The sequence below is a fragment of the Prionailurus bengalensis genome, chromosome A3, assembly GCF_016509475.1.
Source record: "Prionailurus bengalensis isolate Pbe53 chromosome A3, Fcat_Pben_1.1_paternal_pri, whole genome shotgun sequence".
Taxonomy (NCBI): Eukaryota; Metazoa; Chordata; class Mammalia; order Carnivora; family Felidae; genus Prionailurus; species Prionailurus bengalensis.
Window position 1 is genome coordinate 118,122,536 of NC_057354.1, and position 26,147 is coordinate 118,148,682.

The 26,147-nt window shown below is 41.9% G+C and overlaps 1 protein-coding gene across 3 annotated transcripts in view; it reads right to left on the reverse strand.

The window, feature by feature from the left end:
* BABAM2 (BRISC and BRCA1 A complex member 2) overlaps positions 1-26,147 on the reverse strand; it is a 403,550-nt gene that overhangs the window by 173,155 nt on the left and 204,248 nt on the right. For all 3 annotated transcript variants that reach the window (XM_043604241.1, XM_043604240.1, XM_043604242.1), the window contains exon 7: positions 9,276-9,385. In XM_043604241.1, coding sequence (XP_043460176.1) covers positions 9,276-9,385 — 110 coding nt within the window. The remainder of the gene's footprint in view (positions 1-9,275; positions 9,386-26,147) is intronic.

Below are 26,147 nucleotides of genomic sequence, written 5' to 3' on the forward strand. Positions count from 1 at the left end.
GGGGGAAAGAGTGGGCATGGGAGACCAGTTAGAAGAGTATTTCAATAGTCCAGCTGAGAGACAACAGTAGCTCAGATAAGTTATCTCAAAGGGAGAGGTTTACTAAAAACCACAAGAGGTAAAGAACAGGAAAATGCAGTGGAATATTACTGGAATATCATTCAAAGAACAGCTACAATCACAGTCAATCCTTATAGAAAACTGAAACGATCAAGATATAATGCAGCATATCTCACAATGTGACCAACGCGATAACCTAGAGTCCTCCTGCTATAAAACGCTTAAACATGTTGGATAAAGTTGTTAGATACATGGTATACAAGTGGCTATGAGTGTGCTGAGCACTGAGGCTTCTCAGACAGGACAGCATAACATGCAGTTTTCTTCCCCATCTTGAAAAGTGACACTGAGAGTGTTTAAGCAAGGGACTGACATGGATCTGGCTCTGCTTTGAAAAGATTAATGTGGCAAATGGTAAAATACAGAGGCTTGAAACAGGGGTAGGGAAAGGGTGAGCAGATGAATGTGAGACACCATGCAGGCAAAATCAACCAGCAGTTGTGTACGTATGGGCAACAATGGTCAAAGGAAGGTCAAAAACAGTATGCTTAGGTTCCATGGCCAGGAGGCACTACACTAGTCAAACAATTAATGAAAATAAAGAACACAAGGCAGCAGTAGATTTGGGGGAAGGGGAAATGGGTAGTATTGGATTATAATTTCCTCTAGAAATATTAAATCTGTATATTTTTCTGGGGGAAGGTCCGTGGCTCTCATCAGATTTCCAAAGAGGTCTGTGTCAACCGACTATTCCTTTAAACATAATGTGTCAACTTTGGATATTTTAATTTTTGGTGTTCTGCAGTTTCAGATGATATGACTAGGTGTCAACTTCTTTTTATTTAGCCTGTTTGAGACTTGCTGTATTTCCTCTATCTGAGGATTGGTATCTTCCATCAGTTCTGGAACATTCTATGACATCTTCTCTTCCCTTTTCTAATTTCTCTGCTCCTACCTATAACACAGCCTAATGTTTGTGTTAACTATCACTCTTTCATTGCAGACCTTCCATTGAGGAATATCTTCCTACTTGTGAATAAATACAAATGAACACTGCATAAAATAGCACAGAGATTTGCTGCCGAAATATAGGGTAAAACTGAAAATCATGAACTTCTCATCTTCACTGCAGAAAAAACACTGCACATAATCCTCGAGATGTTTAGCAGAAAGGTGCTAGGTTGATTTTTTTAAACGGAGACACATTATATCTTACAGTCGAAAGCTAATCAGTATGCTGTAGTCAGGAGAATAGTGCTTAAGAGAAACAAGGCACAGAACTGCCCACAGACAAAATAAATCCAAGACTAGAGCTTAAGGGTCAAACAAGTTTAAGAAACATGTACCAGTGAGATTTATCACAGACTTATTATATACATCTTCTTTCTAAATGTATATTTTCTGCCTAAAAAGAAAGCTAGATAAAAACATTGATACACCACCAACTCAGGCAGCTGGGGAGGTGGGAGTTCTACACCAGAATGTTTCCAAAAATGTGCTATTTGGGGGCTGATTGATTTTCTCCCCCAACTAAATTCCGTTCTGGTTCTTTTTGGTAATGTTTCAAAGTGCAGGCTGAGCTCTTGATCTTTTGGGAGGCACAGGCAAAACAAAGGGCCAAACTCACTAATGAAAACTTGCTGAACTTACTTTTCAGAATTCCAGTCGAAGTCACGAAGAACCCTTTTGGCCCTGCTCCCAGACTAGTAAAACGAACATCTCAAATCCCTAGAGGCTAAGATAGCTCGTTCCACTAAAACCAAATACACATCTTCTCCTGACAGCTGGTTGTCTTAGCATACTCAGGACTATATATTTATCAAAGGAAAAAAAAAAAAAACTGTAGAAGCACAATATTTATTATAGGATTATCTCAGTGACTCAAGTAAACATGAGTAAGGCTAAATTAAACCACGTTTACTATGATGTTCTATTACTTAAATCCTGACACAAAATCACCCGAAGAGATTTGGGGTCTTATTTATTAAGACAAGTGATACAGGTTTAAAAAAAAAAAAAGGCAACTATCTTTTCTTTCAAATCTGTGTTTAGTTACACAATTTTTCTAATTATTCTAGAAAAAAATCTCTTGAGCACCTAAAACAAAAATTTTCCATCCTGTTATGATACTGAATTCAGTATTTAATTTAAATAAAATCACAAATTATTGAATTTGCTCATTGCTCTAAAAAATTTATCTGATTTATCTGAATTTTTAAAAAATTTTTTAATGTTTGGGGCGCCTGGGTGGCTCAGTCAGTTAAGCGTCCAACTTCAGCTCAGGTCACGATCTCACGGTCCGTGAGTTCAAGCCCCGCGTCGGGCTCTGGGCTGACGGCTCAGAGCCTGGGGCCTGCTTCGGATTCTGTGTCTCCCTCTCTCTCTGCCCCTCCCCTGCGTGCGCTCTGTCTCTCTCTGTCTCTCAAAAATAAATAAACGAATTTTTGAGAGACAGAGAGAGACAGAGCGCACGCAGGGGAGGGGCAGAGAGAGAGGGAGACACAGAATCCGAAGCAGGCCCCAGGCTCTGAGCCGTCAGCCCAGAGCCTGATGTGGGGCCCAAAACCACGAACCGCAAGATCACAACCCGATCTAAAGTCAGATGCTCAACCGACTGAGCCACCCAGGCCCTCCTGATTTATCTGAATTTAATCCATAATTTCATTAAATGTCACCCATAATTCTAAGTAGTAGTATTGTAATTTTCAGCTGTTCCCTACCCTTTCCCTAGGCCCTTTAGCCAAGTTTCAGTTTAGCCCAGCCTTTGTGGATTCCAAGCTATCCAAATGTTCCAAATGACCATGTCTGTGGCCAGGCTCACTGTGGGGTAAAGGCAGGGAAAAAGGAGGCTGGAAAGGCCACAACAGGAGTAGATGACAGGGCACATAAGATCAAAAGCACATTTACCACCTTCAGGACTCAGCTGTTAAGCCACTCCTACGAAATAAAGCTCCACCTCTAGGAAACAGGGGTCCATAAGGGAAACAAGCCTGCTGGCTGGGCCAGAAGACACATGGCCTTAGGAGACCACTCGCATCTGTAGCACAGGGATCCAACAAGTTCAAAGCCTTCTGACCCACCAGGGAGTCCAGTCAGAGGGAACTGTGGCTGAGCTCTGGCATGGCCTGAGGGCAGGGTGAGCTTGGCAGAACATGGGCTGTGGCTCACCAGCCCTCAACGGATGGAAGCAGAGACGCAGCCTTAAGGAGTTTACAGTCCAGGGCAACAATATAACAACAGAGGCAAAAACATAAGAAGGAAAAGTGCAGTCTTGCTGGGGAGGCAGGTGGTGGTGACTTTCGGGACTGAGAAGATATATGACGATAGACAAAAACTGTGACAGATTCTACAGGAGAGGAAATAGAATTCAATGATCTCATAGAAGAAGCAGCCCAAGCAAAGGTATGGAAGTGAAATAAGGTGTGTCCGCAGGAAATCCCAGAAAACGGTTTGGCTTGAACAATAGGATACATACAGAACCCAGATTGGGGCAGAAAGGTCAGCTGGGATGACAACAGAAAATGCTTTGGATGTCAAATTGAGAGATGTGTACTTAATTCAGTTGGTGACAGGGGCCACTGATGGTGATGAGCAAGGAAAGAACATTACATTATCAGAACTTTCTTCAGGAAGACAGTGACAGCTCTGTGCTGGATAAACTAACATAGGAAGAAAGGTTAAAAGGCCATCAGGAGACATAGCAACTGAAGGACTGAACTAGGAAACGCCAGTAGGAATGACAAGAAGGACAGATACAACGGAGAGAGGATTTCCAGTACAAAACAGGGGTTGGCTGATGCCTTTCAGATGCAGCATCTGGGCACCTCAGAAACAGAATGTCCTGAACAGAAGCAGGGCTGTGAGGAAGGAACCTGAGTTCACTGGAGGAATGAGGAGTCTGGCTGCAGACACTTCCAATTTCAGAGTCAACTGAACACACAGACAGATATGTCTATCAAGTGGCTGGGAAGGCAAATCTGCAAGCAGGGAGAAGAGCTGGGATTAGAAATGGGGACTGAGGGGAGTCCGGGTGGCTCAGGTGGTTAAGCATCCAACTCTTGATCTCGGCTCAGGTCATGATCTCACGGTGCATGGGATTGAGCCCCACGTTGGGCTCTGCACTGGCAGTGCGGACCCTGCTCGGGATTCTCTCTCTCCCTCTCTCTCTCTACTCCTCGCCAGCTTGTGCGCACACTCTCTCTTAAAATAAATAAACTTTAAAAAAAAAAAAGAAAGAAATGGGGACTTAGGGGAACATCCACAGAGAGGTAAGGCTCTGGGGATGAAATCACGGGATATAGAGGAATATAATACAGAGGAAAAGAGATGTATTCTGGAACACGTTAGCAATATTATCGTCAGGATCTGATGGGATGGTACAGTGAAAGTGGTTTAAACATTTTAAAGTACTAAACAAATACATTTTTATTATTGTTACAGTAGCATGTGTTTAACCTCTAGAAAAGCCATATTACGTCAGAAGAGCCAGGCTTCCCAAAATCTTCCACAAAGTCCCCTCTCCACCAAGTCCAATGGAAATGTGCCCTCCTCCCGCCTTGGACTCTCACAGTACTTAAAAAGTCTATTTCTGGTATTTAGACGTTCCAGCAGCATGACCTGGGCACCCCCCATGTGCCAACACTACGGGAGCTGCTTTCATACACACCCCCTTGGAGGAGACGAAACAGAAAGTTAGGAGTTACCTGCCTTTGCAGAGGAGGAAATGAGTGAGGCTCAAAAAGGCTAAGTATCTTGAGCCAGGCCACCAGCTAGTAAGTAGAGGAACCGAGAGCTTCTGATGCCAAATTGCATCGTGCCTTTTCTACTAAAACACATGTTGGAACTTGCCATATTTGTTCTTATTTCCCTTATAATCTGTAAGCAAACGAAGGGACGAGCCACATCTCACTTATCTTGGTATCCTCTGAAGCACCCAGCCAAGGGCCTTACGCCTGGTCAAGTCCTCACTGTGCTTTCGCGGCCTGAAAGAATCAACGCGTGGATCCTTGCAGGCACACAGGCCTCCCTAATGGGGAGTGTTTGTGGGCTGGTAAGCTTTGAGTACTTACTTCTAAGGCGGACTGTAACTTAACAACAAAAAGTTCTAAAAACAAATTCTGTACTTGTGAAAGATGCCACCTGGTCTGCCTCAGGGGCTGAAATCCTCTTTTTATGCACCGAGTGGGAACAGCACAGGGAGTGACAAGCTGGTTTTCTTCAAACCACTCCCACCAACTGGCTCAAGCCAAAAAATGGGCCCACACCTTTCGGCAAAGAGAATTGGGCAGCCTCTGCCGCCCGTTTAACCCTTGCTGTCGCTGCTGGGAGCCGGCAGCGTGAGGAGGAGGGAAAGGTGGAACAGATTGGTGCCAGCTCTGAGGATGTAACTTCACACGTCCAGCTTTTCTGCCAGGAAAAAAAGGCAACTGGTTTAGAAAGTACGTTCCTTCCCCTCTCTTCATCTTCAACCAAAGTCTACTTTGCATAACTGACCACTAGCTTTTTTGTTCGGTTTTGTTTAAGGAACAGTACTTAGTGTCTCATTTAACTGATTGGTCTGGGTTCCTGGGAAAACAAATGTATAGATAGAGAGCCTGAAATATGCGTATTTCATAAATGTCCCGTGTGCGAGAAGAACACGAAGTTCTCGGAAAGTTTACTTTTGCAAGCCATATACGTGCACGGTGGGAGATCAGGAAACAACATATACATGCGCGGTGGGAGATCAGGAAACAACATATATGTGAGCGGTGGGAGATCAGGAAACAACATACATCTAAACACCATAAAGGCGTGCAGTCATGTTCCAGTGCTGCCAGAAACACCAGACCGCTCTTCCAGGCCTTGGGCAAAAAGACAGGCTTCTGAAGCGGGATTGCATTTCAGAGCCTCATTAATTATAATACACTCAGGAAGTTTTCCACCCGATGTCTCTGACAGATGTTCCCTTTTGTGGGGATTGTCTAATGTGGGGACATTTGGGAACCACGTCCCTAGAAATCTTTAGGGTACAGCAAACTGATCCCTTTTCGCACATATGAAGACAAGACCCAAAGAGGCCTTTCCCTTTTCTAAGACTAGTTAGTGTAAGCACAGTGTCCCTGCCCATTGCATGCAGGGGCAGAGGGACATCAGCCAGACTGAAAGGCACTATGTCCCAGGCTCAACGTATCTTTCCAGGCCCACAGAGTGGTAAGAATGCAAGTCTCTTCTTGCCAATTTTTACCTAATGTGGACCAGGCCACTGGTCCTGCCCAGATCCGTGTCTGTCACATGCACTGCATGGGGCTTGGGACTTCCTAGAAAGAACCATAGCAGCAGCCAAAAGGAGTAACAAACCTCAGCTCAGGGCGAGCGTCTGGCACCGGTTCTGGGCGGGTCCACACGGGATGCTTTCCTCATGACTCCTGAGAGCACTCTCCAAGTCCGAGGCCATACTTAATGTTTGGACGGCTCAGAGTTGACAGGATGGTACGAACCATGGAAAACTAATGAGAGCTTCACACAGTATCAAAGACCAGTACCAACCTCTCCTCGTTCAGTTCTTAAAATCTATCCTACGATGCTGGCCTTACTGAAATGACACCACTTCTGTTCTATGTGTACTCTCAACTCTGCAAGAGTTAACCAAAGATATTAAAAACTTTAAGTAACTATGGAAGCCCTCAGAAAGTCATACCACAATTTGACCACTTTCCATTTTAACCTTTTTCTAAAAAACTCATTTTTAAAACTTCTACTCAAGGATGTCAGAACTTTTGGCAGTTTTCAACGGTATTACGAAGGCAGTTCTACTAAGTTAATCTGTATCAACTGGAAAAAAATGTAAGAGCTCTCAGTGTAGCATTTTCCATTTTTCTTGTAAGAATTACGTGTTGAGCCTTTAAAATACTGCCAACCAGGCTACTGTTCCCCATGTGCCACCTTTCTGTAAAACCATTAATGAAACGAAAAGACTTGTTCCTGCCCTTGAGTACCTTGCAGTTTAGCAAAAGATGGGAAAACAAATACACATCACTAACTAAATCTGTGTTGAGCAGATTCTAATGGGTATAAATTCAGTATTCTAAGAGTTCAGGGAATGGCCAGAGAAGGCAGCCCAATGGTGCTCAGGAAAAATGGTACAGACGGCATTTGGAGAGGTCTGTTTCAACAGAAAAAGGGTGTTAGAGAAGACACTGTACATGGAGGTAATAGCTTTAGCAAAGGCACATGGCCGGGAGTGCACAGTAAGCTAAGAGAAGTTCAAGTGAGGGGCACCTGGGTGGCTCAGTCAGTTGAGCGTCTGACTCTCGATTTCGGCTGATGTCATGATCTCACAGTTCTGTGAGTTCAAGCCCACATCGGGCTGTGCACTGATGGTGCAGAGCCTCCTTGGGATTCTCTCTCTCTCTCTCTCTCTCTCTCTCTCTCTCTGCCCCTCCCCCACTCACACATGCAGAAAGCTAGATTTTAGAGGAATTAACTTTTAAAATACAACCTTCACTGATAATTCATCACATCATATCTTAGATTTTAGAGGGAGAAATATTTTATTAGCAAGTTTATTTGCAAACGGGTACAGTAACTTAAAAGAAAAGTAATGTAGGTGTTGGGAAAATCATTCTTCTGAGCTGGCAAATTCCTGTCTGCAGCTTAACTGATAGATTCTTATTACCTACATCTTGCGATTGTTTCATTGAGATCTGTCTTTTCTCATCACCAAAATACCTTCTGAATTTAACTTAGCATATACATACAGAGTGACTACTTTATAGCTGGTATCTGCTCATTTATTACCCATCCTCTCCTTTTCGGCCCCAACTTGTCCTAACCACGCCCTCTCACTCACTCATTCTTCTCTTGTGAACTGTATCGATAATCATAAAAACATTAATAGCTCCCACTTGCTATAGTGCCAGGCACTGCAATTAATGCCTTAAGAACAGTGTTTAATATAATCCTCAAAATATCACTCTGAAATAGGTATCGCCATCCCTATATGGAGGCAAGTTCAAAGGTGCGAAATGCTCTGCCAACTGGTAAGGGGCAGGACCTGGGTTTAAAGCAGGTATGCTTGACTCGAGAGCCCTTGCCTATTGGCAGTTCACTGTACTGCCTCCAACATTCTTTGGCCCCTTACCAACGTGGGTTAGTATTTTTGATTACAAGTTAAAACATTCAGTGAACACCTGCTACTGTAAAATCCCGTCTTAGGTGCTCTCAGTGGTATATAAATAAATGAGAGCATGCCTGATGCTCACAGTCATCCGTATTTGAGTAGAAACACCTGTATCTTGTATCAGTGTGTAAGACAGGATGGCCATGATTCACGAAGTGGAGCAACGAGGGCCAGAGGGGTGAAAATGACTCAGGATATGAATGCTGGATGGCGACCACATCTCACAGACAGAAATCTGCCAACCCTGACTGACTTTTAATAATACATTTCAATCAGAGTCTGTTAAAAACTCTCTCTGCTGATGAGAAATCTATCCTGTCAGAAGTTTCCAGCCAAATCTGCTTACAATCTATTTTCAATGAGCCTCAGCTTCCTTTGAAGTAGAATAAGCTTCTGAAGCATGTGAGCCAACAATAAGCACATTGTGAGGCCAGTCCTTGTAAAATTCATTCCCGACGAGTAACGTTACTTAGTTAAAACACAAATGTGCTATCAAACTACTTGTACCACAGAGCCTGAAAGTTGTGTAAAATGACACAGCGCTATTTAGACACAGAAAAGTAATTCAAACGTGTCATCTTCTTAAGCTATCTGCTTTTAGTATTACCTTTATTAACTTCTGAATATGTTTTTGCTTAGTATTTTCAGGAGACGAGTTACATTTTTACCAATAACTATATTAGTTACAAAAACGTAAGAAACTGGATAGGATGCTGTTCAGTAGTCCTCTTTAGGCTATAACCATATGTACCCAGGGAACATTTGGAAGGAGTCGCAATTTCGGATTCAGTCTGCCTACTCATCTCTCTCTACAAAGGTACAGTATTCATATCACAAGTTGCACAACTAAGACTCATCCAAAGATTGCAGTGGCAGATACTGACTACATTTACTCTGCAATCTAACCTCCTGATACGAGTCATGTTTAAGGAAACAGAAGTCGGTAAAGAGAAATCATTTTAAGAGTTCCAAAGGGGCAAAAGAATTAGCGAGACATGTTTGGCTAACAGGGAGAAACACCAGGCTGCGGAAAATTAATGACATTGATACTTACTGTTCAATTCGGGGTGACAAGTACAGCTTGGGATACACCTGAGTGGCTTCAGTGTCCTCAAAACTGACAGAAAGGAGGGCCACATCTTCTCCAGGGTCTTCGTTTACATCCTTGAGTAGGGAGTGAAAAACACGATGTCATCAGTGCCTACTCTTGGAACATCTTCCTGGTGCTGAGCTCACAGTCCACTGGCATTGAGGCCACAGCGTGTGGGTTACCTGGATTCGGATTAAGCAGCTTTGTACATCCTTCACCATGTGCCAGTCACTCCCCTAGAGTGATGGCTCTCAACCTTTCTGATCAAAGCCCACCATGGTGAGGAAAAGACTCCCGCCTTCTCATTTGTTCCCACATTCCAAGAGGGGAAAAGTGAATCTGGTGATAACCAAGAATTAGTCAAAAACATAGCTAAAAAGTCATAGTAAACATTTTGCTAAAAATATGTGTAACAGCTCATAATTCCTACAATACACGTAGATGGCTTGTAATTTTCTTTTTATAGGAAAAACAGGAGTTATGAACATGATTTATATCATAAGACCACAACAAAATCTTAAAATGCCCAGTAATCTTATTGTATATACCTTGGTAGTATGTCGTAAGTTATTTAAATAGCAAAAGTTCCCAAGAAACACATCACTATGAACTGTGCCACCATACAAGCAAATGGCAGGGGGTTACATACGCATCTCCTTTGCAAAACGATTATGGATGATTCATACATGAACCACGAGACTTGCATATTTTAAAAGCCTGGTTATAAGAATAATACAAGACAAAAACACTGTTGATCCAAATACGTACCAAGAAACACTGAGAGGTTAACAACCCACAATAAACAAAACTGATAATGATAAAGCTAAACTTCCTGTAATTTATAATCAAAAAGCAAGAATAGTGATAATTGAATGTCATAACCAACTCAATCCAACACTGATGAAGTGTCCTGACTCAAAACTGTGGGTTTTACAGATTTGCGATTATTGCCAAGCACCAAGTGTTTGCCAGACTTCTGAATAAACTACTGAATTAGAATAAACTCTAGTAGCATGCTGGTTTTACTTTGTGAATATCAGATTTTAGTAACCCTTGACAATTTTACTTTTGGTTGGTACTGGCTCTAAGTCAAATACAAATTTTTTAAAAACTTAATAGGATTACACATCTTTCACCCATAAGCACTGGTGAGAACTGGCCTGTATTTCTGGATTGGTTCAAGGTCCTCTGGAGGCCTCAGCAGCCATCCTAGGAGGGTCCCAATCTAGACTTTGAGAATTACTGCCCATGAGCATTGAGAACCTCAGATATGATGTCCTTCCTTCGGTCCTAAACTAACCTTACCCCTTCCTTTCCTGCATCGTGGCGAGCTGGTCATCTCACCCAGCCAGCTCAGCTCTGACATCATCCTTGCTCTGCCTTTTATTGTGCCTACAGTATGCATGTGTGGCAGGGATACAAAGGGACAAGAACCAGAAGTCTCTCCCATTTAGAATAAGAATTTTAAAAAAGAAAGAAAAGAACCGTGCTGGTCTCTACACAGCCCCTTGCATTCTCTCCTCTCTCTCCTCTCTCCTCTCCATCACAGACTGCTTGAAGGAATGGTCTGCACTCCTGGTCTCTACTCCCTTCCCTCCCACTCATCCCTTAGCACATGAGATTAACCTTCTGACCTCCCCCCACCCCCCAGCCCATCAAGACTGCCCCCACCAAGGCATCCACGAAACACAGCAAATGCTTCTCTGTCCTTATCTTACTTGATCTCCAAACAGTATTTGACATGGATGATGTCTTTTCCTCTGGAAATACTCAGTTTCTTACTTGTAAGAAACTATGCGCTCCTGATTTTCTATCTCTGTGACACGCCCCCCTCCCTTTTCATTCTTCTTCTTTTTTTTTTTTCCCCTCTTTTACTTCCCAGTTGTTTTTTGGTTTTACATTACAAAATTTAGGCTTGTTGTAACAAGTCAAGCCATACAGAAGTTTAGAAAGAAGAAAGCTCTTCTACCCTCCCTTTTAAAGGTGACCGATACTAGCTGTGTATGTGGTCTCAAACAGCTTTTTCTAGGCGCACAAAAACATACACACATACATACACGTGCAAATAAATAGCTCTTTAACCTTCTGTTTTGTTTCCCTTAATGGAATTGTATTACACCTATCACTCTACCAACTGCTTCCCAAATAGCCACATAATATTCCATGGCATGGATTTCGTTCTTTTTTTTTTAACCATTCCCCTAGCAACAGACATTCAGGTTGTCTGTACTTCTTAGCCATTTGACAGTGTGACAATAGATATCCTCGGATAAAGGTATGTATATTCTTTTCCAGTGGGACATATATTTCTGAATTAAGAACTAAAACCGAGCTTGTTGGATCAAAAGTTATGAACATTTTACACTTTAACAGTGTAGGGTTATTTTTCTAAAAACTGTACAGCAATTTACATTTGGACCAGGAATTTGCATCAGCATGAGAGAGAGAACCTGTTTCTGCTCATCCTGAATAACCTGATAATACTAGCTGTTGTCACTCTTAAATTTAATGTTGGCAGTCTGACTGCCAGAAAATGGTAGCTCAGCTGAGATTCAATGACTAAAGATGAGCAACTTTTTACTTGCTTACTGGTCATTTCTTCCGTAACTTTTCTGATCAAATCCTTTGCCCATTTTGCTTAAAGACTCTTGGACTTTTCTTGTTATTGGTGTCTGTTAGGTTCGTTAACCCTTGTCTATCACATGTGTTATAAATATTTTCTCTCAGCCCAGCTTTTGACATTTTACTTTGTCTAGGGACTCACAACAGCACAGAAAATATAGCTTTCTTTTTTTTTAATTTTTTTCTTTAATGTTTATTATTTTTGAGACAGAGAGAGAGAGACAGCATGAGTGGGGCAGGGGCAGAGAGAGAGGGGGAGACACAGAATCTGAAGCAGGTTCCAGGCTCCAAGCTGTCAGCACGAGCCCGACACGGGGCTCAAACTCACGGACTGTAAGATTGTGACCTGAGCTGAAGTCAGATGCTTAACTGACTAAACCACGCAGGCGCCCCTGAGAAAACTGAGCTTTCTACAGAGTTAAATCTGGTCAGTAACTCTGAGGTTATATAACTATTTCCCTAGCATTTCATCTAACATTGTATTTTTACATGTAGATTTGTAATACCTCTGGCATGTAGTTTTAGGTAGTATGACTTAGGAAGTATGTAAGAGGAGGACCTTAGCACAGTGCCTAGAACATAGAAATCACTCGATGTTTGCTAAATGAGTACAGCAGTAAACAAATTCATGTTAACTTCTAACCTTTATTCTCCACACCTAGCGGTTTTCAGGAACCAGCTTTACAAACGTTTCACCAGTGATATCTGGAAACTCAGTACTGACTCCCTGCTCCTGTCCCCCATAATATACCGAGGTCCCTAGAACTAGTGGTTTCAAAAGGAAAACCGAGATTGGGAATCTGAAATTATCTATCATTGCTTACTCTTTTACAGATGATAAAGTATTCAACCTTGAATATTCCTTTCTGTAAAATGAGGATGGAAATTTTAAAACATACAGTCGCAACAAACAGAAACTATGTAATTATATAACACAGCCCTAAAACTCATAAAATATCTAAAACTAAAGTTGAAGCTGGAAAAATTCACATTCAGAGAGACATTCATTTTATGGTCTACGTATACGAGTAGTTCTCTTTAGAGCTAGATTGTTCACCTCGAAGTAAGATGATAAAAAAAGAACTAACATTGATTGTCAGATATCTTCCCTCAGTGACTGCATTTCCCTGTTAAAGGTCAAGGCTCTAACTACAAGTCACAAAACCTGGTTAAAAAACAAAACAAAACAAGACACTGCAAAAAACTAGGGACAACTGAAACCCTTTTTAATTAGCAGCTTCACTCCATACACCTATGGATAATTTATAATTATTTCTCTTCCCTACTCTCTAACTTCTCATTTCACTGCTCTATTTAAGTAAAAAACAAAAATGCTCGGAGACAGTCCTCTAAACAAATGGAATGACCCCGGTTTATATAATCAACATTTATCATCTGGCATCCTGCAAACAGTACATGAAACTGTAGTCTGAATAGGAAAACAGTTGTTTCCAGGAGTTCCTTTTATGGACTACTTTTAATATAATTTACTTGCCTTGGTGTGGCACATGAGTTTCCCCTGAATTGGTATTTGATTCCTAATGGATATCTAAGTTTGACTTGGAGTGCTTAAATAAGCCCAAAGAGTTCCAAAAATACAAATCCACACAGTACTGTTTCTAGTTTCTGCAACTCTAACAGGCTTGTACATGTGTTCCTTCCCATCTGGGGAATTAGAAAAGAAGCTCTTGTACTGTGGTTCTTAGAAGCTAACATTACAGATGATTATTGTAACCACTAATGGCAACATTTGGAAAGCAGGGGGAGGTTAGAGTGTAGTAGGGGACATTTAAAAATGCACAAGTATACACTTTCAGGGCTTTCTATCTGTACCATCTGAATCTGCAGCAGGCTAAAATGGGGGGAAAGATGTCAAATCTGCTGAAGCAAAAAAGAGAATTGCCTCCTACCTTTTATAAAAGCGTGTCAGGCGCTGACATACATATGGCGAGGCAATAATGGCCATGCTATTTTGCTGAGATTTAGCAATAGATTTGGCTCAACATTTGGCTATAGAACAGAAAGGGGTTCTTATGGCTTATAGTGAATATTCACTAGGTAGTGAGTTCCTCGCAGGCTGGGAGCTCTTCCTATTTGTTTTTATATACCCAATGTCGGAAACTACACATACATGGCAAACTGGTTAGAAAAAAAACTGAGTTAATGCAGGAAAGACTATAAGAATGAATAAGTAAATGACGGAGTTATATAGAAAGTACTTTTAGTTAGACTCTCAATATTTATCTCACTTTTCCGTAAATCTATGACTACTTAAGATTTTGGTAAAGAAAACTCAAATCTGAACCATACATAAGCAAAAGATGCACCTACTAATAAGAGTTAACATTTTGTTTAGGTCATGATGATGTATTCATATAACTGTTCTCAACTGGGGCTCTTTGCAAATATCAGAAGGGGGAAGGAAAAAAAAAAAACAATTCACCTTGGAAATGAAAGTAAACACAAGCACAATTTGTCATTATGCGGTACCCCTTTGATGCACTAATTTCCAAGTGAATCTAGCAGCCATGAAACAAGCCCCTGTATGTTGAAGGTCAGTATAGGTACAAACTACCAATTAACTATTGCTGATAGACATTAGCCAAACAATAAATATTATAAACTATACGTCACATAGGAAGACTGTAAAAAAGCCACTGCATTTCTCAATTCAAAAAGGCATAAAGCAAAGCTGTAACTATTACTAGCAAAACCAGTTTGCAGTCATAAGGACTATAAATAAGCCATTATACAGCATGTCAAAACCCAGATAAGAACCATTTTGAGTTAAGTTTATTTCTTTTCAGCTTATTTCTTTTTAAGAGAGAGAGAGAGAGAGAGAGAGAGAGAGAGAGAGAGAGAGCAACCAGGGGAGAGGCAGAAAGTGAGGGGAAGAGAGAGAATCCCAAGCAGAGTCTTAGTGTTACCAGAGTGAGGAAGCCAAGCCAAATAGATGAGGAAGAGGAAGACGCGGGGCCATGTCTGCCCCTTTTGCCTTTCATGTATCTCCCGAGCCTGAGCCTCCTCCTTTCCAGATGGCAGAGGGTGCAGAACCCAGGTAGAGGTTCTGAGAGCCTCGTTACAGCCTATCTCCACCAAATACTGAGTTCCTGGCTAAAAACTCCCTTGATATTTTGATATCTCTGATGAAGCTTAAGAGAGTTATTTCTGATTTGGTTTCTCCAAATGGAAATGGGAGTAAAAAGGCTCTCCCTGCGTAGTCCAGTCAAACTGGGCCACTTCCCATATATTTTGCCAGATCTTTAATTAAACCTTTTTTTTAATGTTTATTTATTCATTTTGAGAGACAGAGAGAGCACGCACACACGCAAGCAGGAGAGGGGCAGAGAGAATCCCAAGCAGGCTCCATGCGGTCAGCGTGGAGCCCATCGTGGGGCTTGAACTTAACAAACAGTGAGATGGTGACCTGAGCCAAAATCAAGAGTTGGCTGCTTAACTGACTGAGCCGCCCAGGTGCTCCTATTTTACCAGATCTTGACTGACACTTTGACATTAGCCATTCCTTTACAGAAAAGCTCTTTCTCTCCTTTTAATTGACACAGTTTTAATTTAACTCTCATTGTAAATTCACTTGCTCCATTAAGAATCCTTTCAACAGCAATGTAATCTATGTCTGCCCTTGGCAATTTCACCAGGTTGCTTCATGAACTTCCCATGTGATTTAAGCCATATGTACTTTATATTGCAAATAGATTGTGAATTTCCTGAGGGCAGGGTAGAGATCTCCTACTTCCTATTATGCATAATATTAAGACCTGATATTTATTCACTGATTACTCATTTTGTTTAGTACTTTATATGCATGACCTCACATAATCATCATACCAACCTTGAAAGGTAGGTACTATTACTATATATTTGCAAATAAAGAAACTGGGACTGAGGAAGATTAAATGGAGAAGATGAGTTTTGAACCCGTGTTTATTGACTTAAAACCTGGACTCTTAATCACAGTGCTACACCCCCTGGCATGTTGCTGGGCACAAAGAATGGACTCGTATCAATGCCCAGAGAAAGGTATGAAAAACTTGAAAATCTATATGCAGAAAAGATATCAGAGATTCACTAAACACTTGTTCTCTATTTAGTGTCTAAATCCTGTATGTTCCAGAAGACCATGAACATCTCAAGGAACCATTATGCCTTTTTTACCCAAATAGACTACCCGACCTACACCAGGCACATAATGGGTATTCAAAACAAACTAAGAAAGGGGCACCTGGGTGGCTCAGCTGGTTAAGTGTCCCACTCTTGATTTCAGCTCAGGTCATGATCTCACGATTCATGGGATCGAGCCCCACATCAGGCTCTGCACTGACAGCGAGGATTCTCTCATTCCTTCTCTCTGCCCCTTCCCTGCTCACGCACTCTCTCCCTCTTTCAAAATAAATAAACAAACATTTAAAAAATTTAAGGAGTATATGCTTTATGTGTTTTAATGTTTACTTTAAAAAAAATTTTTTTTTCAACGTTTATTTATTTTTGGGACAGAGAGAGACAGAGCATGAACGGGGGAGGGGCAGAGAGAGAGGGAGACACAGAATCGGAAACAGGCTCCAGGCTCTGAGCCATCAGCCCAGAGCCCGACGCGGGGCTCAAACTCACGGACCGCGAGATAGGGACCTGGCTGAAGTCAGACGCTTAACCGACTGCGCCACCCAGGCGCCCCTAATGTTTACTTTTTAAAACTATGGAGCAAGACATTAAAATCCTTAAGAGGATAAAAACTAAAAGCTATAAAGGTCACTATGCCAAATAAAATGTATTCATTTGACATCTTTACACAGACCCGGTTAAGAAGGAAGGATGCCTTCTCTAAGAACACAGATGAGGCCTGTGGATTTCTAGGCCATAATATCAACCTTCCTTCAATTATGTATGGTTAGGCACATTCTATGATTAACTAACTATACTCGGTGAAAATAGGAAGAGCTGATTGTCAGGTCAGGAAAGGAAAACTGCAATGTTCTGGAAATAGCCAGCTTGTAGAGGGTGAGCCCAGGACACCAGGACAGAGCTGCTGTCACCTACCCATGTTTTCTAAAAGTGACATCTTGAGTTCATTACTACTAGATGTCATGATACAGTATGGGGTTAGGGTTTTTTTTTTTTAATTTATATCTTGCTTATTATTTTCATAAACAAAGACCATTTCACTGCTCTCATTTATGCAGGAATCTGCTTGCAAAGCTGTACTTACCCTTAATATGTTGGTTATAGCTTCTGTTTATAAAGCTAAGTTGAAACACATGTTGTACAAATAAACTTTGGGAGAAAAAAGTCCTGACTCTTTTAAAAGAATAATGATCAAGATTTCACTGGTCAAGTACCATCCCATCAGTTACTATACCTAACAGATGCAGCCTTGAGATCCACCAACTTTCTCTGAATAGCCACAGTGTCACTCTAAAAGGTGTGTGAAATAAAGCCTTTTCTCCAGAATAGGCCACAGAGGTGGAGGAGAGCCTCTGCAGGACAGCCAGGGTCCTCACTTGAAGCAAACGATGTTTCCTTGCTTCCGCCTCCTTCTCTCCCCACCAACATTTTCAGAGAAAGAATCTGGAGTATGGGATTTCCTCTGTTGTCCTCACAACTGTATTCTTAATGAGCCCAATAAGAAGCTGAGCTCATTTAAATAAACATCCATTTTTGCAACTATTTTACAAATCATACTGAACCACATATTCAAACATCCCCTGAGTTGTGATTTTGCACACACCTGCTGATATAAACCTTGTGCCAGACTTTTATCCAAGAGCCCAAGAAAACAAGTTAAAAATAATAGTGAGTTTTACTAAAGCATGTGTGGAACAAATATGAACACCACATCCCCTGTATGTCTCCATACCTTAAAGAAAAGGGAGATACAGCTTTTACATAGTTTACATAGCTCTTTCTTTTTTTTTAATTTTTTTTAATGTTTCTTTATTTTTGACACAGACAGATCATGAGCAGGGGAGGGGCAGAGAGAGAGGGAGACACAGAATCCGAAGCAGGCTCCGGGCTCTGAGCTGTCAGCACAGAGCCCGACGCGGGGCTCGAACTCACAGACCACAAGATCATGACCTGAGCCGAAGTCGGACGCTCATCCGACTGAGCCACCCAGGTGCCTCTACATAGCTCTTTCTAAGAGAGAGAAGCACAGATTTAAAGTGGTAGCTGATACAGCGGACATCCACGATAATGCTTGCCTGGCACCGTCTCTTCTCCTGGGAAGACCCTCTCTCTTCTAGAACCAACCCTTATTGCTCCTGACCAAGCGGCCTGTTCCTACCCTCTGGAACAGCTGATGGGTCCAGGGAGGGGCTGGTTCTTGTCTCCAGAGTTGTAAGCCTGTGGGACACCTGCGTGGCTCAGTCGGTTAAGCATCTGACTCTTGATTTAGGCTCAGGTCATGATCCCACGGTTCACAGAATCAAGCCCTGCATTGGGATTCTCTCCCTCTCTCTGCCACCCCCCTGAGCAAACTTTCTTTCTTTCTCTCTCGGTCTCTCTCTCTCTCAAAAATAAATAAATAAAATTAAAAAAAAAATTGTGAACTTGGGAGCCAAATGCAGGCCAGTCCCTCTGCAGAGGCAAAAGCTGTCAGCAGTCATGTTCCCTGTACGCAGACGAGGCGAGGCTGCAGGGTGAGAGAAGAAAGCCAACGTGTGGAGAGAAGTAGGGACGAACGACAAGAGAGTCCTGGCATGGTATTCACACCCCTAGGTCCCAGGCTCTTGGTCCAGCTGTGTCCTGCTCTACTGTGCTTTGGCTACTCAACTTTCTTCCAGCTTTGGAAAGCTAACAAAATTGCCTGATCTCCTTAAGCCGGTTTGAAGTGGCTTTCCTTGACTTATAACTAACATTTTCTCTTGTCAATTATGAAGCTAATATAGATGATAACCACGGGCAAATCAATAGCTACAGAATTAAGTGCTAAAAGGAGACTCTCATCCCTGGCTTATTGGAATGCTTGTTACATACCTTGGAATGCCAGGCCCTAATCAGAACCCCTTTAGGACAAAGCCTCTTAGGACAAAGCTGAGTGGCATGCCTCCATACACGCCGGAAGAAAGCTCTGCTAGAGCAGTCTGCCAGCCGCACCAGGCTCTGGTTGCAGTGAGGCTACTTCTCGGGATTTAACGCTTCCCATCCTGGTGGACTTGAAACAGTCCCGTTAACCCATCCTGCGTCATGCACTCCCTGCTCTACAGACCCCTGGACCTCACCAGTGAACAGAAGGTACTGGACGTGCCAATTCTAAAGGCGGAAAATCCACAGCGGCCTGCCATTTGAATACATGGAACTCTTTGCAAGTGTGGCAGGCAACTGAACTACCTAAAAATGGTGACTGTTTTTAGCGATAGAAATAAAAATTTTTTTGCAATGAGTTTACATGTTTTTGTTTTCTCCGTACGATATGCTAAATGTAGGCATTATGGAAAGCAACAGGTTTGCACAGCTTTGGCAAGTATATGTGGAAGTGCCACGCACAGACGGAGGCATGAGGAAGGTGCTCAATAAATGTTACTTGCACTTTCCTTACTCCTTCCAGACTCTTGGCCTGATGTCATTTCCATTACCGTTACCATTACCATGCTATTCTTCCTACTATTAAAGCTACACCCTACCCCTTCCTCTCCAAGTTGCTTTGAGTTATAGGGTTTAGAGATTCCTCCCAGGTGGTTCTGCATACGAGACAGAAGGAAAAGACACCCTAGACGTGCATAACACCTTTGCACCCACCCACCCAGCAAGTCACTTGGCTCAAACTGCCTGGTGCCCATGGCAACTAAGCAAGTGGTTACTTCCAAGTTCTTTCAGCCACCTGGCACCACACCCTCATTAACTGAAGACAATCACAAACCACAGGTGTTAAAACAGAGAATGGAGCCTACTGGCGAAGTAATCAGAGATCTTCTGATGGGCATATTGGTGTTATCCACAGAATCTGAAGGGCAGAGGAGCTCTGTAAAACACTTGTGAAAAGTCTGGAGCCCTACCCCTCTAGAACTGGCCAGCGGAAAGGTTCGGGGAGGAAGCAGAGCTCTGAGAAGCAGAGTAAATAGTGCACCTTCTCCCAGCCTCCAAAGCCGGCTCGTGTCTACAGTGGCCTGGCATTCAAGCCCCTCCAAGCTATCTTCCCCCATCCCTGCTGATACACCCTAACTGCAGCGGGTGCCCATACTCCATCCTGTCTCTCCATCCTGTCTCTACTCTGCCTCTTGATCCTGGATGCCTTTTTCTAACTCCCAACTTTTCCAACTCTACCTATTCCTTAAAGTCCCATTGGAATGCCATATCCTGCCCTGAGATGTCCTTAATCCCACCCTCCGACGTAATGGATTCTCCTCTGAAATCTTACAGGTCTTTAACCTTCCCCCTTTATATGGTAACATTCTGCTGTTTCTTTTGTATTTTAAAGTTATATACATACGTGCTGTTATTTAACTGATTGAGTTCTTTAAGAGCAATGACTGTGCCATTCCTTTTTGTATTCCCAGTGCCTAGTACAGTGCATACCACAAAAACAGGCACCCAATAAATATCTGATGAACAAATGAATACATATATGAAAGAGTAACTACGTATGCGTGCCACTGATCCAAACATGGGTTCCCAAGTAGATTTCCCTAGTCAAAAAGCCTATGTAGATAATTATTAACTTGACTTTCCAATATTCATCAGTGGAAGTATGTTTGGGCAGAATGAGCCGTTAACTGCTGAGTTCAGGATCACCTCAGGAATAAGAGGAAAATTCAAGTTCAAATACTAAGCAGAGAGATCAAACTCTACAGAACAGAGAAGGCAAGAAAAATACTTTTGGCATTTCTAATAAATTTCCAAACAATATACTGTGTGCTGTCACTAAGCCAATACTCATTTGTGATGTACTTAGCATGTGCAAGACACTTTGGTAAACACAATAAGGGGGGGGGGGGGAATTGCAAGAATCAGTCCTCCACTCAAAGAGGCAGATGTAAACACACAAAGGTAAGAAAAGTTTTTTTTCTTCTCCTTCAATAAGAGATCCTATAAGGTAGTGTGTGACTAATCCTCAAAAGCCCTATAAGGAAAGGCAGAAAAATTCATCAGTTGTTTCTATGTATCGAGAATGACTCCATCCTTCCTGGCATTAGGCTTTCACAAGAGAGGAGATAGGGAAAGCAGGAAAGTAATGGGTACACCAACAGGAAAAAGGCAAAACTTCTAAAAGTGGCTCAGTGGTAACTTTCCCAGCCTGCAGCTTTGGATGTTTTTCAACAAAGACAGTTCTCCCTCTCCCGTATTTCCAACTACCTAGTTCAAAATGCATAGGGACGGAGGGCCAGTACCACACCGGACATGCAGATGAGGCATAACATTTGTGAACAGCAGGCAGCTGAAGCCTGAATGAAGGGAGCCTTGCCACTCAGGCCAAGGACATGAGCTTCACCTAGGGGATACTTAAATTCCTAGGTGATTTCTATGCAGTTTGAGTTTAAGAAGCACTGGCTAAGGGAACTGGCACTTAAGGAAAAGAAAATGCATCAGAAGATGAAGGAAGAACAGAAAAGCAATGCAGAGAGAGCCATCCTGTGATTAAACAGGAGGAGAGCACACCCTGTGATGTTTCTGCTGGACAAGGAGAGTGGAAGGTCTCTCAGACGAAGTTTAGGACTTAAAAAAAGTATCGAGACATATTCCAAAAACCCAGGGCTAAATGGAACAATGAATGATAGAGGAAGCTGGAAAGTACAAACATTCTTCTAACTGGCCACATCCATACTGGCCACACATGCAGGAGAGAGCCGGCACTGCTGAGCCTGGTCCCTTTGGGGCAATGATTATGGCGAAATGTGCTTAGGTATGATGATATGGGTGGACGGTAAACAAATGAGAAAACATTAAAGGTAAAAAGCCCCTTAGAGGTAAGTTCCAGTGGTCGTTACCCTGTGTTCTAGGAAGAACTAGAGATGGTGTGTACCTTAAGACTCTGTCTGAAGAGCAGCTACTAATTCCCTGTTTTGTATACTGGGCAGTGGGAGGAAGACTGCATTTGTAACAATGTTTCCAATATATTAAAAATGTAACCTTTGATTTCAACACCCACACCTCACAGATTTACAAATGGAGAAACTGAGATAAGGGAAGTGATTTGTCTAATGTGCAGAGCTAATTAGTCACAGGGCTGAAACCAAAACCCATGACTGCTGATTTGTGCATCATGCCTTTTTTCACTCCGTCATTCTGCTATATCCAAATTTGCTTTGAAAACTCTTTGTCACTTACTAAATGAAGCTTGTGTGAACTAAAAAGGAACTGTAAGATCCCAAAGAGGAGGGAGTTACGAAGAGTGGAAAGATTCCTATGAGGAAGAATATGTTATATTAAAAGTTCCCAAAATGTAAAACTATAAATGTTGGATTTAGCATAACTATTGAGTAGGTGGCTTTGTAAGAACTTTACTAATTATAGAAGTGCTGATGACCAGATTTACAGGAACTCTAAATTGAGTTAGCCTTTATCATTGACTTGAGTTAGTGAGGAATATTCTTTAATTTCTAAACTAATAACAGGTTTACGACAGACCAATTAACGAACATTTACAGTTTGGTGCTTATGAACAGAAATTGTGACATTTCACGATGCATAAATGATGATGAAAGTACTGAAGCGTTCTAGCAAGTTGCAATTCTCCAGGGAAGCTATTAACAGCTTAACATTTTAGCTCGCATTGGAATGTGGATTCAACTTACTGAAAAAAGTTTATACTAAATAAGCATGAAAGAATGCAATTAAGATAGTGGACTGGGTTGGGGGCCTTTCCCTCCTTGGGTTTCTTGGGTCTATTACTTATTGAATTAAATGTTGGCAATGTACGAGAAAATGTGTGTAACTAGCCAAAACAGGTTTCATGAACTATGCTAAAAAAACCAATACAAGAGCAAAAAAACTTCCCAACGTCTCAATAAAACTAGGCTTTCCTCCCAAACAGACAGGCTATGGCTGGACCTGCTGCCTGTGCAGTGTGGACAAAATACGCTGCAGATTTTTAAAAATTTTCTTCTGTCTTCAACTACTTCCATTTCACTACTATACTGAGTATATTTTTGCAACTAACCTCGGGATTCATTCAATCATTCATTCTACAAACATGCGTTAACACCCCCCTACGTGTTAGGTGCCACCTAGGAGGCACTAGGAAAAACAGCCATCAAAACTTTGACAGTCGAGTGTAAAAAAATAAATGAGTAACCTGACCATTATGTTAATATGGTTACAATAGAGGTATGTTAAAAGAGAGGTGAGCACCTTTGGCAGGGTGACAGAGGGGTCCTAAAGAGAAGGCAGAACTGATCATTGTTACAGAAGACGTTTCAAGCAGAAGATGTTTTTCGTTGGAAGGACTCCAAGTGACTGAAAGGATAAAAGAATAAGAGCATGTGGCCCATTCAGGGCACTGTTCCAGGAGGCTGAAATAGTGGCACTTGTGAGGAGAGGTTAAAGATGAAGCTGGACAGGTTTGGAGGCCCAATCGTAAACAACCCTGATGCGTTTAAGGCAAGGAGCTTGTTTTAAGAGGAATGTGAGAAGGGATTGCAAACAGGTTAATGACACAATCAGATCATTTTAGAGTATTCTAATAGCCTGAGAAAGATGGATTGAAAGGGGCAAGGCTGAATGCAGGGGAGGGGGAGGGAGGTCTACAGTGGTCCAGAACAAGAGCGAGGAGGGTGTCCTCATAGAAAGGCAATTGGTGCAGGTGTCAGAGCCCGAGCAGAGTGAGGAGGGTGCCCACACAGGGGAGTGGCGGCAGCAACTACAGGAGATTGGTCACATGCAGCGGGATGGATATAATACATATGTTATGCATTATAATACATGTAACGTATGTAATATATTAAGGAATATTAAAAATAACGGGAACTGGCTCTATCGCAGTCAGAGAAGGAAGTTATAAGTATGTGTGAAGAGAAAAACAATAAACCCAGGGTACTGAACTGGAATCGCAGGTGTCTATACGAACATGGTTGTTCAATAGATACAGACAGAGAGATAATATTGAACATCAAAATAAATGATAGCAACTGACTATAGTCCATTAAATACAGAAATTACAACTCCATGCTGCTACAAACACATAACGTTTGATGAAAATGGGATACTTATTAATATCAACGGACTGCCCCACAAAGTAGGTACCAATTACAAAGGGGGAAAAAGTAACTTCAGAGTGAACCTTACAGACACCTCCTGAAGCAGGCAGTGCACATGAACACATCATCACTGACGAGTCAGACAGGCTGTGCCACCTTCGGGGGCCATGAGACAGAGACAGCATCGCTTCGGTGATGTTCCCGCCACAGACGCACAGGCAAAATCCAATCACGATGGAACATCAGCCAAACACAAATTGAGAGACATTTTATAAGGCAATCTGCCTATAATCTGCAAAAATGTTGTAAACATCAAGGGAAAACCTAGGAAATATTAGAGACTAAAGAGCTATAACTGAATGGAACACATGATTCCAAATGGAATGTGTCTGCTATCAGGAAACCACTAGAAAAATTGGTGAAATTTCACTGGGGTCTCAGAATTGGATGGTAAGTAGTTGCGTAGCAATGTCTTCCTGATTTGTAGGACTATATTATAATTCCAGCAAATATTATAATTCTGTCAGAGAATATCCTTACTTACAAGAAATAGACACTAAAGAATTTGGAGGTGAAGGGCATCACATCAACAGCTCACCCTGAAATGATTAAAAAAAAAGAGCTTTGTACTGTTCTTATATTTCTATTATAAATTTGATATTGTTTCAAAATTGAAAAAAAAAGGAAAGGAAAGAATTAGAAGATGATAAAATCCAGACTGGACTATATAAAGACCCTGTTCTCTTACTCAGGAATAAAGGGAAGAGAGAAGCTAGAATTTTAAATCAGAAACCCATTATATATACTTCAAATTTTTATGGTACATATTTATACTTAATTGCATAATAAAATGTGCATAATTCTCAAATCATAACATGGGTTTAGTAATTCACCCAAAACCGCTATCTTCCCCCAGTATTACTATTTTCACCAAGTTAAGGAATCTTGCTACATTTGTCTACAGCTATCTATCTGGAATGGCTGGCCTCCACCTGATCTGGAGTCGAGATCTGATGTCTAAAATAGTTGAACCTAGGTTAGCAGTGCTCCTTACAGAAAATGTCTTAATAAGGCTTGCGTCTGGCTGCTGCGCATCACACCAAAACTGACATCACCAACAACCCTTTAAGATAGACACTGTTATCATCTCCACTTTGCAGATCTAAAGGTTTCTAAAAGAGATTAAGCAGAATGTCCAGAGTCTTCAACTAGAAAATGGAGCATTAGCACACAAATTCTGTCCTAACTCAAAGCCCATGCTTTTCCCACTGGGATCCAGGAGCTCCCTAGACACATGGCACCATGCCATTGGGAATGACAAGGAGAATGAGACCCATTTTCAGAGAACCGACCATTCCTGCCCTCCCCTTTTAAAAAAAAAATTTTTTTTAACGTTTATTTACTTTTGAGACAGAGAGAGACAGAGCATGAAAGGGGGAGGGTCAGAGAGAGGGAGACACAGAATCTGAAACAGGCTCCAGGCTCTGAGCTGTCAGCACAGAGCCCGACGCGGGGCTCGAACTCACGGACCGCGAGATCATGACCTGAGCCGAAGTTGTTTGCTCAACCGACTGAGCCACCCAGGAGCCCCGCTGCCCTCCCCTTTTATGCTGTAGTCGGAATCTTCCACCTCTCACCTCCTGCCATGACTCTCCTACACCGCGGTTTTCATCAAACTGAATGTAATATGTGATGAACTCAGGGACACTATTTATTCTACCTTTTCCCTCAGTGAAGAGACACTACAGCAATTCTGAAGATGTACAAATGTGCCTTAGAATATGAGGGTAAAAAGATGCTCTCTTAATGTGCTGGGCTAAATGAGCTTACTGAGTATATATTGACCATTTCATTAACTAAAATTGGAAAGAACAAATGACATAGAAGGAGTATACAGAGAATAGTATTATTTCTGAATGATCTTATGTTGGACAAGAAAGCCAAAGACCAACCCAGGAAATGTTAGGAGTGCTGGCCAGTGAACTGCTTACTCTCAAACCTCCAATGTTCCACTTGGTGGAACATGTCTCTGAGAATCTCTCCACAATCAGAGCCAGGCCCCTGACTAGAA